Raw genomic sequence first — 13622 nt, 5'->3', positions numbered from 1 at the left:
GATAAGTAATTAATATTGGCTGAGCGCGGTGGCTCATGCCTGTAATCCCAGCACTTTGGGAGGCCAAGGCAGGTGGATCACCTGAGGTTGGGAGTTCCAGACCAGCCTGAACAATATGGTGAAACCCCATCTCTACTAAAAATACAAACATTAGCCAGGCATAGTGGTGTGTGCCTGTAATCCCAACCACTCAGGAGGAGGCTGAGGCAGGAGAATCGCTTGAACCTGGGAGGCGGAGGTTGCAGTGAGCCGAGATCATGCCACTGCACTCCAGCTGAGTGACAGAGGGAGACCCTGTATCCAAACAATAATAATAGTAAGAATAATACTGGGGGTCATTTTTTACTATAGCATAACCTACCCTATCCTGACTGATAAAAACACTCTGGATAAAAATTGAATGTGGTTCTTCCAAGTTCGTTGATTTTCTGTGTGTGTATATAATACTTTTTTGAAAAACATGGAGATATATTATCTTTTCGAAACAGCCTTAAGTTATAATTCCCAGTGGAATTTATATCATAGCTTGTTTATTTTAATTTTTGACATGGTGACTTAATGACTTTTAAAAAATTTGTTGGTATGCAATTAAATCTGTTCTGAGCAATTTTTTACAACTCTGTTTACTTTCTTAAGATTGTAAATGTTTGCAGCCTACCTTGAAAAGCAACTTTGTGAAAAATGCTAGGTGCTTTAAAACTGATTTGCCCCACTTCATGTTTGTTTGATATAAAATGAAATACGTGACTATATTTTAATCTATAGAAAAATGACTTCCAAAAGGCTGTGACTTTACATGCCGATTTTATTACTACTAAATAATTGTAACAAAATACTAATAACTCCAGTAATCTCTGTGGACAGGTAATTGTAATGGAAGTGTTGACTTTAGGTAGTTGTATTGGTAATGGTGGCTCGAGTTAATAGTTGAATCTGGCAGCTTGGCCCTTTTCATTTGTAAACATCCCAAAATTCTGAGAGTCAAGGTGGCTTCTCTGATCACCATCATTCAGAAGACAAGATAAAATTCCTTTGTATTTGAAGGAAACAGTGTCCTATCTCATGTTAATACTGCTTGAGAAATCAAGTATAAGACATCAAATGGGATTGTTTTCTTAGAGATTACATCCTATGGGTTACTCCCCCAAAGCTAGAATTATTATTTATTTTATAGCCAAATTCTTAAAATGTGTGTGTACTTCCCCACAAATCTCTTGCTTCGAGTTGTCAAAGTATTTTTTCTGGTTTTCATGTGCTTCTGAAATGCAGTTGTACAAATGCACACACACGTGCTCACAGTCTGTGGGCAGGGCACACCCTTTGAGAGTCCCAATTTAATTCTTTTTTGTCTCCTCTCTGTGTAGGGCACTCATTAGCCATCCCAGGAGCCGATACTGTAATCCTCACTACTTTTCTCTAGGCCTCCAGTATCCATCTGGCCCCTGAGATTTCTCTGTAAGACAGACTTCCTATTGCTGGACCCAGAAAAGGAAAATGAGATTCCTCTCCACACTATCAATTCAGAACCAATTTGCAAAGGGAACCTTACAGGACAACAGCTTTCTTAGACTAAGTGGGATAAAAAAGGTAAAGAAGTGATAGGAGAAAAGCAGTTCCATTCGTTTGCAGACGGTGCTTTCAATCGGCATCCTGAACATGGCTGTCGTTCCCTTCAGAATTAAGAAAGTGAGGTTTGAGGGAATTTCTTTTGGGTTTTCCTTTCTTCTTTTTTTTTTTTTTTTTTTTTTTTTTTTTTGAGACGGAATCTTGCTCTGTCGCCCAGACTGGAGTGCAGTGGTTCAGTCTCAGCTCACTGCAACCTCTGCCTCCCAGTTTCAAGAGATTCTCCTATCTCAGCGTCCTGAGTAGCTGGGATTACAGGAACATGCCACCACGCCTGGCTAATTTTTGTATTTTTAGCAGAGATGGGGTTTCACCATGTTGGCCAGGCTGGTCTCAAACTCCTGACCTCAGGTGATCCACCCGCCTCGGCCTCCCAAAGTGCTGGGATTACAGGCATGAGCCACTGTGCCCGGCCAGTAATGTTTTAAAGAAGATCCTCTTGGTATTCTCACTTTCCCTTTGGGAGATACCAAAGGGAATAAGGGATTGGGAAGCTCGCGACAACAGCATAAGTACAGTGAGTTTGACTGTCTTCAGCATCAGAGAAACTAAGAAGAGAGTGATCAGTTTACTCTAGACACTGACAAGTATGTACTATTCATAAAGAAATAAAATTACTCCAAGCAAAGGAAAAACTTGTTTGATTTGCTGTTTAAATAAATCTGTCACTACCTGACAGCAGTTTGCAAACATTTTTGAGAAATGGATGTTTTTCCCAACTGATGGAGCCCCTAAATATTAATAATAAAAAAGGTAAAAGACTTTGCTGGTCTAGTGGGTCTCCCTGTCGAGCCTGAGGCAGCTTCGCAGAGCCCCAAGGCTTAGGTTGAAAGCTGGCGCCATAGAGAGCCAAATGGGGAAATGCTAAGTGTAAAGGATCTTTCCTCTGAAATAGAAGCTCTCAAACTTTTTTCAGTGAAGAATAACCTAAGACTGTTGAAATGCAGATTCCTGGGCTTCACTTCCACAGACTCCCACTTGAGATGCCTTGAGTGGGGCCTGGGAAACTCTATTTTAACACACAACCCAGATGATTCTGATTCAAATGTGGATGGCTGATGAAAAACAAACTGCCTGTGGAGACCCTGTCAAAAGTCTTTATCTTAGTCACAGTTGGTCTCAGTTTATTTTAAGGAGAGTACTTAGTTCATAAGTGTCAAATACCATCAAAATAGTTTTTTCTTGCTAAGGGAAACAATGTCTTAGTTACTTCATCTGTCATCTCGCAATTTAATTCTCTTTTCTTATTTCTGAAGCACCTCAGGTATTGCCTGGCTCTCAGCCCCCTCTGCTGGGTCTGCTCCATCTGAGCTGCTTCTGATAGTGAACCGCATGTCTCACTGCTCCCACCACTTTCTCCTTTCTCCTCCTTCCAGCCCTGTTGGTTTGTCGTCTTCTTCTTCTTCTTCTTCTTCTTCTTCTTCTTCTTCTTCTTCTTCTTCTTCTTCTTCTTCCTCTTCCTCTTCCTCTTCCTCTTCCTCTTCCTCTTCCTCTTCTTCTTCTTTCTTCTTCTTCTTCTTCTTCTTCTTCTTCTTCTTTCCTTCTTCTTCTTCTTCCTCCTCTTCCTCTTCCTCTTCTTCTTCTTCTTCTTCTTCCTTCTTCCTTCTTCCTTCTTCCTTCTTCCTTCTTCTTCTTTCTTCTTCCTTCTTCTTCTTCTTCTTCTTCTTCTTCTTCTTCTTCTTCTTCTTCTTCTTCTTCTTCTTCTTCTTCCTCCTCCTCCTCTTCCTCTTCCTTCCTGCTTCCTTCCTGCTTCCTGCTTCCTTCCTCTTCTTCTTCTTTTTCCTTCCTCCTCTTCTTCTTCCTCTTCCTCTTCTTCGTCGTCTTCTTCGCAGGTTTCTTTAAACCTACGCTTTCCCAACAAACAAATCCCAAAGTAGAAGTTAAATGTTTATAAACAAATGTAAAATGGACTTCTTTATGCAAATACAGCCAACCAGTAAGTATACACATGCTCCCAAGGTGAATTTTCTGGAGGATACACCAATATAACAAGCTTCAAAAAGTCATGTTTTTCAAATAAATAAAGCCCACAATGAGATCCCACTACACACTACCTAGAATGACAATAGTTGAAAAGACAATGCCAAGTGTTGGTGGTGCAGATGTGGAGAAACGATAGCCATTGTGCATTGTTGATGGGAATATAAAATGGTGCAGCCACCTTGGAAAACAGTTTGGAATGTCTTAAATAATGAAACATAAACTTACTATGTAATCTAGCAGTTCTACTCCTAGGAATCTACCTTAGAGACTTGAAAACATGTCTACAAAAAGACTTCTATCCGAATGTTCATAACATTGCTATTCATAATAACCACAAACTGAACACAGTATCAGTGTCCATCAAGGGATGGGGAGATGAACAAAATGTGGTGTATCCATACATTGGAATATTATTTAGCAATGAAAATAAGTAAAATACTATTATATGCTACAATGTGGATGAATCTCAAAAACATTATGCCAAGTGAAAAATGCTAGGCAAAAAGGCTAAATATTGTGTGATTTCATGATATGAATCTAGGAAAGGCAAATTTCTAGAGACTGAAAGCAGATCTGTGGTTGCCCAGCGTTATGAATGAGAGCAGAGATGACCTGTAAATGGTGATAAAGAAGCTTTCTGGGATGATGGCACTCTGTTGAAACTGGATTGTGGTGATGACTGCATAGCTCTATACATTTACTAAAATCATTTAATCATATAGTTATAGTGGGGGGATTTTATAGAATGTAAATTCTACCCCCATAAGGCTGTTAAATATTTGTTTTTTAAAATAAGGCACGTAGCATAATTAAATAATTAATAGTTCTTTTCTGTGCAAAAGAAATAGAGAGGCGCTATGGTCAAGGTGTGGTCTGGGGGTCCCTGAGACTTTCTCAGGGAGTTCTTGGAGCCATTTTCCTAATGATACTAAGAGGCTATTTGCCTTTTTCATGGTGTTAACGTATGCACTGATGCTGCAACGGCAACAGTAAGGTAAACTGCTGGTGCCTTAGCCTAAACCAAGGCATTGGCGTCAAACCTTGTTAGTAGTCATTGTATTCTCCACCGCTGTTTTCACTTAAGAATGCCGTCAGTGAAGCAGTAAAAATTATTTAGTTTTATAAAATGTTGTGGCTTGTATGCATACCTTTATTTAACTTTTATTTTCAGTTCAGGGGTACACATGCAGGTTTGTTATATAGGTAAATGCATGTCATAGGGGTTTGTTGTACGGATTATTTCGTCACCCAGGTATTAAGCCTAATACCCATTAGTTACTTTTCCTGATCCTCTCCCACCTCCCACCTTCCATCCTCTAATAGATCCCAGTGTATGATATTCCCCTCTATGTGTCCATGTGTTCTCATTATTTAGCTCCCACTTATAATTGAGAACATGCGATATTTGGTTTTTGTTTGCTAAGGATAATGGCCTCAAGTTCCATCCATGTTCCTGCAAAGGACATGACCTCATTCTTTTTTATGGCTACATGGTATTCCATGGTGTATATGTACATTTTCTTTATTCAGTCTACCACTGATGGGCATTTGGGTTGATTCCATGTCTTTGCTATTATGAGTAGTGCTGCAGTGCACATGTGCATGCATGTGTCTTTATGATAGAACGATTTATGTTCCTTTGGGTATATAATCAGTAATGGGATGACTGGGTCAAATGGTAGTTCTGTTTTTAGATCTTTGAGGAGTCGCCACACTGTCTTTCACAATGGTTGAATTAATTTACACTGCCACCAACAGTGTATAAGTGTTCCTTTTTCTCCACAACCTCAATAGCATCTGTTATTTTTCAACTTTTTAATAGCCATTCTGACTGATATGAGATGGTATCTCATTGTAGTTTTGATTTGCATTTCTCTAATGATCAGTGATGTTAAGCTTTTTTTCATATGATTGTTGGCTGCATGTCTGTCTTCTTTTGAGAAGTGTTGTTCATGTCTTTTGTCCACTTTTTAATGGGGGTTGTTTGGGGTTTTTTTTCTTGTAAATTTGTTTAAGTTCCTTATTGATGCTGGATATTAGACCTTGTCAAATGCATAGTTTGCAAAATTCTTCTCCCATTCTGTAGGTTGTCTGTTCACTCTGATGATAGTTTTTTGGTTTTTGTTTCATTTTGTTTTGCTGAGCAGAAGCTCTTTAGTTTAATTAGATCCTATTTGTCAATTTTTGCTCTTGTTGCAGTTGTTTTTGCTGTCTTTGTCATGAAATCTTTGTCCATTCCTATGTCCAGAATGCTATTGCCTAGGTTGTCTTCCAGGGTTTTTATAGTTTTGGGTTTGACATTTAAGTCTTTAATCCATCTTGAGTTCACTTTTGTATATCGCGTAAGGAAGGGGTCCAGTTTCAAGCTTCTGCATATGGTTAGCCAGTTATTCCAGCACCATTTATTGAATAGGGAATCCTTTCCTCATTGCTTGCTATTGTCAGGTTTGTCAAAGATCACATAGTTGTAGGTGTGCAGCCTTATTTCTGGGTTCTCTATTTTGTTCCATTGGTCTATGTGTCTGTTTTTGTACCAGTACCATGCTGTTTTGGTTGCTGTAGTCCTGTAGCATACAGTTGGGTAGCGTGATGCCTCCAGCTTTGTTCTTTTTCCTTAGGAAGGCTTGGCTATTTGGACTCTTTTTTTTTTGTTCCATATGAATTTTAAAATAGTTTTTTTCTAGTTGTGTGAAGACATTGGTAGTTTAATAGAAATAGCATTGAATCTATAAATTGCTTTGGGTAGTATGGCCTTTTTAACAATATTGATTCTTCCTATCTATAAGCGTGGAATGTTTTTTCCACTTGTATTATCTCCCATTTCTTTGAGCAGTGTTTTGTAGTTCTCATAGAGATCTTTTGCCTCCCTGCTTACCTGTATTCCTAGGTATTGTGTGTGTGTGTGTGTGTGTGTGTGTGTGTGTGTGTGTGTGTGTGTTGTGAATGGGACTGCATTCCTAATAGCTCTTGGCATGACTGTTGTTGGTGTATAGGAGTGCTAGTGATTTTTGGTTTTTTTATGTTTTTTTTTTTTTTTTTTTTTTTTTGAGACAGAGTCTTGCTCTGTTGCCCAGGCTGGAGTGCAGGTCATGATCGATTCTCCTGCCTTAGCCTCCCAAGTACCTGGGATTACAGGCACATGTCACCATGCCTGGCTGATTTTTTATATTTTTGTAGAGATGGGGTTTCACCCTGTTGGCCAGGCTGGTCTGGAGCTCCCTTACCTCGCATAATCTGCCTGCCTCGGCCTCCCAAAGTGCTAGGATTACAAGCATGAGCCACTGTGCCCGGCCACGGTTTACACTGATTTTGTTTGATTTTGTATCCTGAAACTTTGGATGCATATCTTTTTAATAGCCTGTGTGATGAAATGGGAAGTATGCATAAAGCATTTCTTCTGCATGTCCAAGTTAGATGGTTATCATGGAGAAAAGAACCTCTGTAGTCTATTGAGTTGAAAGCTGAACTAGGAATTGTTTTTTATGGGACATCATCTCTATTTTAAAAATATGTATCTCTGGCAGATAAATTATGGATATTCAGACCTGGTATTTGGTAAATCATTTTCTTAAAAAAGAATGAGAGAGCCTGACGCTTCAGGAAGAATAACTGACAGTATCTCTTGCCATTGATAAAATTCAAACTTTAAGCAAAATCTGGAAGTTTGGAAAACTTACATTCACTACCATGAGCTTGACAGCTTCCGTCAATGGTTTTCTGATGAGATTGATGGTGATTTTAACAAATGGGATTTTTTTATGTTGTACAATGAAATGTGTCAAAATTTGGAGATAGGTAAAAGGGTCTTGATAGGTAAAAGGCAGGCAGATTATGTGAGGTAAGGGAGCTCTAGACCAGCCTGGCCAACACGGTGAAACCCCATCTCTACAAAAATATAAAAATTAGCAAGGCATGGTGACATGTGCCTGTAAAAAGTTTGAGAAATGCTGGCCTAGTAGTGAATAGCATGGAGTTTGGGGCCACACTGCTTGGGTTCAAATCCCCGTGCTACTGCTTATTGCTTGTATGGTCTCAGGTAAGTGCTTCACCTCTGTATGCCTCAGCTTCCTCATCTGTAAAATGGGGATAATAATGGAACCCATCTGTGAGAGGTATTATAGGCATAAAAATGAGTTAATATGTAGAAATATTTGTGAATGTTAAAATAAATTAATATGTGTAAGTGCTTAGAATAATGCCTGACTTACAGTAAGTGCTCAGTAAGTGGTTATTGTTGGTCTCGGTGAGTGAAAATTTGTGAAACTGAGCGAACACCTTGTAAACACATAGTAGAAGAAAGTTTTTTTGAAATTATATGGGAAATCCAAAACTGCTTTTCCTCCTGTTGCCTCTGTCTCACTTTTGGCCCTGGAAGTACACTCCTGGGTGTGATGTGTTACTGAGGGCCGGCTTGTTCTCAGTCCTTCTTGTCCATTGAGCCTCTGTTGTTTGGGGAGATTGTTCCTTACTTAGCAACCACAGAATGGGTTTTTAAGAAAGACTTGCTGAGGCAACATAATTTTCAAGGGTACAGTTAAATAAATGGAATATAAATAGTATACCACTGTATATCCTTTGCGTTTTTAGAATTAGAAGTCACTTTCCTGCCTCAGCAATGTGCATTTCTTTTAAGCTCAAAGAGTTGTGGAAATTATGTGAAAGAGAAAGAGGGTAAGGTCTTGTACATTTTCAGTGTTTAATCTAAGACAACCTAAGATTTAAAGGAGAAAAGGACCAACTTGGAAAGAACCTATGTCTTCAGTCCTACAAAGAGACTACATTTGAGCTATTTTTACCTCTAAATTTTAAAAACAAGTGAATGACTTGCTGACATCGTTCATTCATTCACCAGTATTTGCTGAGTGCCTCCCATGAAGTGCCAGGCCTCTTACCCCATGTGGTAAAAAAAAAAAAAAAAAAAGGACATGGGCCCTGACCTTCTGATGTGAGTGCATTCAGGTTTTCTAATTTCTCCCACCTGCTGTGTAAAAGATTAGGAGTGTTCATCTACTATTCCCTGACGTATGTCAATAGACAGAACAATATGTTTTATCCTTCTTAGATGTTTATGAAAACATTCTGAAGTTAGTATAAGGTAAAGAAGGTAAGATAGACTGCAAGAAATTTATGGTTGTTTCTTTTCCTAAAAGAACACACACAAAATCACATGGTTTTTTTGGAGTGCTGATGATAGGCACATAAGCTCATGTTTGATGGTTAATAACAAACAACCAGAATGTGTAAGTCATTGGAGTTTCACTGACTTAGGTGGCTTCTGCTGTGCTAGGAGAAATAGGACCTCAAAAAGAGCTCATTTGGGGACCATCTTTTTTATGTGTCATCCCACATCACTCTGCATGTGATGAGAATGTTGCATCGGCCCATGGCAGTTTTTATTCCTCACTCTAGACTTGGTCTTTAATTGTGGCCTTACATCAAGTTCCTCAAGTGTATATAGTCACCTGTTACATAGGTTCAGAGTGGTCTTTCCTTTCATTTCAGGGGTATGTTTCGTGAGCAAATTATAAATTACCTTGAATATCTTTTTAAGATAATGTTGAAAAACACAGAGCAGTAGTATCATTGAGATCATGTCCTTACTGATATACTAGCATTGAAGATTTGAGAGTATTTCCTTCCCATGTGGCTAGTTATTGGGAATAAGATATTAAGTTGGGCTAAAAGCCAAAGAAGTGTTTCTTGAATACAGGCTAGGATTGAATTGTATTAACTCAACTGAATTCAATCTCAGCATTTGTTGTGGGTTTTAGTCATGTTCCTATTCCTGTCACAGCTAGGGCCTTCAGCAAACTTTACATCTCAGTAAGTACAGTTGTCTTTTACAAATAAATTGCTCGGAAGTCAGTTAACCTGAGCAAGTGAACAAAGGCTGTGATTGTATTGCTGCTGTTTTGTTTCTCTTGATACTAGATCTTCTGTTCTTTCATTCATTACTATTAGTGTTAAAGAATTAAATATTAACTGCACATTGTTTTCTAAACAGAGTGACAGTTGTTATAAAGCTAATTTCTCTTTTCATAGCAATGCTCCCTGTTTGGCAGGTTCTACCTGTTCTGTGTGTCATCTTTGCAAGGACTTTTTTGCCCTTGTGAGGTAACCAGCCATAGAATAGGGCCCCAAACAGATGGAACGTTTCTGTGATGAAAACTCATACACTTGTTTAATTGTGGATTCTAATCCTGTCTTTTACATGTGTGTGTTTATGTGTTTCAGGAAAAAAGTGCCAGCTCAAATGTAAGACTTAAAACTAATAAAGAGGTTCCGGGATTAGTTCATCAACCCAGAGCAAAGTAAGTTCTAGTTTCTGTTTTCCTTATGTAGTCAGCCTTCCATATCCATGGATTCTGCATCTGTGGATTCAACTAACCATAGATCAAAAATATTCAAAAAATAGTAATTCTACAAAGTTCCAAAAAAACAAAATTTGAACTTGCCGCACACCAAGTACTATGTTGAATTCATGTGAATGAAGTGATGTGTAGGTACTTCATTAGTTATTATAAGTAATCTAGAGATGATTTAGAGTATATGGGAGGATGTGTGGGGGTTATGCAAATACTGTACCATTTTATATCAGGGATTTGAGCATCTGCAGATTTTGGTATCTGCAGGGAGGTTGTGGAACCAATCCCCCACAGATACCAAGGGACAACTGCATTGTTTTTAAAGCTAAAAATGTTTTCAGAGTGAATTCCATTTTGCCTACCAGATAATCAAGATCTAATATAAAGCTTTAGTAATTGAGAAAGTGGGGGTTGGTGTAACAGAACAGAATAAAGAAAACAGACCTACAATACATGACAAAGCTGACTTTGTAGGTCAGTTCGAAGAAAACCGAGAAGACTGTCACTATGACCATCAGGTAGGGAAGAATTTTGAATAAGACACAAAGGGTCTAGTTCTTAAAAAAAAATCATTATTTAATATGACTGTATTAAAATTAAGAAGCTCTTAAAGCTCTTAAAGGCAAAACCCAAATGTCCATTGAAAATATAATGGTAACTGTGGCATCTAAACTGTGGGAATACTATAAATCAGTGAAAATGAGTGACTATAGGTACACACATCATGATGGAGGAATCTCATAAGGATGAGGCAGTAGAGTAAGCAGTGGTACATGCCTACATATGGTTTCATTCACATGAAGTCAAAAAAGCAGAACTAAGGCATATATTGTCTATTAGTATATGGTAAAACAATAAAGATATATAAGGAAATGAAAAGGCATTAAATTCAGAATATTAGTTGTTTCTGACCAAATGGAAGACAATGGAACCAGAGGCTCTATTTCTTAATCTGGCTGGTAATTACATGAATGTTCAATTGTTATTTTGCAAAAAAAAAAAAAAAAAAATGTACCAATAACATTATATGTCTTCTGTGTGTTAGGTGTATCACAATTGGAAAGTTTAAAAGAAAAGAAAAAAAATTAACTTGAAGAAAAAGATTATATCACATGAAGATCTGTAGAGTACCTAATACATTTTCCCACTTATAGTAGAAACTTGAAAATATGATTGTTGATTACCAACAGATGACTATCCCTAAATGTTTCATTTAAAAAGTCATTGCACGTTCAAAAGTTAAAAAACAATAACGAGTAGTTTTCTAGATTGTCCTAGAACTGACTCTAACCTTAATGATAAAATGTACTTTGTATGACTTTGAAGCTGTCCTCTCCTTCAAAGAGGCTGTGTTGTCCCAGAGGCTACAAATCTGTTGGTGTTTCACCTAAATGGAGACAAATTTCTTGAGAGTACCGATGACACTGGTACATTTGACACAGTCGCCCCTACCCCAAAATAAATTTGACTATTACATATATGTATCAGTAGCCCCATAAATCAAAATCATAAGCAGAAGAAGGTATGTTATCTCTGATTCTTCCAGAAAATTGTGACAAAAATTACCTAATACATAATCACTTTACCCTGGCTCAGTGTCTGTGGAATCGCCACAGCTATGGCCACTGTGGTGTCGCAGTTAGGAGACCTCAGGGGGTAGGTAATGGGCTCTGTCATTTAATTTTTACTTTCAAAGAAAACTGGACATGTTAAAATCTACTTACCATTTACAATGTCAGTGTAATGATGCGGCTGATGTTTTCACCCTCAGGTAAATGTTGTGCTATGGCCACAACCTCTGTAGCCCACCTCACTGCTGATTACTTTCATCTACTTTATCTGCCTTTGGGGACAGCAGATATCCGATAACACAGCCAAACCACCTTATCATCCAGGATATCTGAAAAATGCTATTTTTAAATGCTTCCCTTATCTCAGAGTTATAAAGAGAGATTGAACGGAGGAGAATTTCTCTTTTCTGTTTGAAAGAATACTTACTTAACATTGACACCCTGAAGCAGCATGCTTCACAGACTGGCTTGTGCTGAAGCTTTCAGAGGAGAAAATTCTGTTTTCCCCACAGCAGTATGCTTGTGTGTGTGTGTGTGTGTGTGTGTGTGTGTGTGTACACACATTACATACATATGTGTATGTATTTCAAACTGTGAATCAGAACATTGGATTCCTGGAATTCGATTACGAAATCTTTCTGGAGGGCCAAGAGAAGAGTTTTACTTTTCCTACTTGCTGACATGCGGGATCAATTTACTATACTGATGCATAGAATAAGATGAGCTTCTTTTTCCCCATGAGTGGAAGGACAGTCCCATACCATAAAGGCAGATCATCCTCATACCACCATTGAAGGCATGTCATCCTCATACCTTCATTTAATGCTTTCATTTGATATCAGTCAAGTGATCTACTGTCTTTGAGCTTCAGTTTTCTCAGAGAGAAATGGAAGTGAAAGATCCTGTCTTGTGGGGCTGGAGAACAAATGAAATAGGGTATGCCCACTGCTTGTGGCATTGTCTGGCACTTGGTAAAAATGCCTTAAATATCAGAAACAACCCAAATGCCTTTAACAGGAGTCTGCATGAATCCACTACACTATAGTCACACAATGGGATATTAGTCAGCGGTTCAAACAAATGCACAGCAGCAATGCACAATACTGGATGGGCCCTAGCAGTCTAATATTACAGGAAAAGAGTAAGTCCTGAAAGATTACATAGAACATGATGTACTCTGTAAAGCTGAAAACAACTGAAATAGTCTGTCTTTTAGAGGCACACAAAGAGATGCATTAAAACTATGTAAAAGCAAAGTGAGGGAGTGATAGTTACATTGGGTTGTGGGAACACACACACGGATGGGAGCTGACATGGAGTCAGCTATGGGTGGTTGTCAAGGTCCTCGCTTTTGTTTTTTATTTTGGTTTCACAGATGTTTATTATACTCCTTTTAAAAAACAAAATAACAACATAAACAAAAGTGAGCTGTGCATGAACTACTAATAGGGGTCTGTCACAGAATGAGGGTTAGGATGAATCTGCTTCTCTGAGGTCCAGTTGAAAAATAATGATGATCATGAAGGAAAAACTGTGTTCAGGCCAACATTTACCAGGGACCCACCTGGTAATTGCATTTCATTTTTGCAGGGGAGGCAGAACTTTACCCCAATCCTCTCAGGGTTTCTCGCTGGGCCTGAAAGTTAAATTGACCTGAGACAGATGTAACAGGAGGAAAGATATCAATTTCTACATGTACATGGGAGCCCATATAGAAAAATGAAGACCTGGCCGGGCGCGGTGGCTCACGCCTGTAATCCCAGCACTTTGGGAGGCCGAGGCGGGCGGATCACAAGGTCAGGAGATCGAGACCACGGTGAAACCCCATCTCTACTAAAAATACAAAAAATTAGCCGGGCGCAGTAGTGGGCGCCTGTAGTCCCAGCTACTCAGGAGGCTGAGGCAGGAGAATGGCGTGAACCCGGGAGGCGAAGCTTGCAGTGAGCCGAGGTCGCGCCACTGCACTCCAGCCTGGGGGACACAGCGAGACTCCGTCTCCAAAAAAAAAAAAAGACCCAAGAAGTGACAAAACCCACATATTTGTATACTAGGTTGAACAAACAGAGACAGTTGTGGAAAA

General features: G+C 38.8%; 1 protein-coding gene across 1 annotated transcript in view; it reads left to right on the top strand.

The window, feature by feature from the left end:
• C25H1orf21 (chromosome 25 C1orf21 homolog) overlaps positions 1–13622 on the top strand; it is a 236971-nt gene that overhangs the window by 197332 nt on the left and 26017 nt on the right. The window contains exon 4 of the mRNA XM_007989207.3: positions 9841–9917. Within this exon, the coding sequence (XP_007987398.1) occupies positions 9841–9917 (77 nt within the window). The remainder of the gene's footprint in view (positions 1–9840; positions 9918–13622) is intronic.

The sequence above is a fragment of the Chlorocebus sabaeus genome, chromosome 25 (assembly GCF_047675955.1).
Source record: "Chlorocebus sabaeus isolate Y175 chromosome 25, mChlSab1.0.hap1, whole genome shotgun sequence".
Taxonomy (NCBI): domain Eukaryota; kingdom Metazoa; phylum Chordata; class Mammalia; order Primates; family Cercopithecidae; genus Chlorocebus; species Chlorocebus sabaeus.
This window is presented reverse-complemented; position numbering and strand designations above follow the sequence as displayed.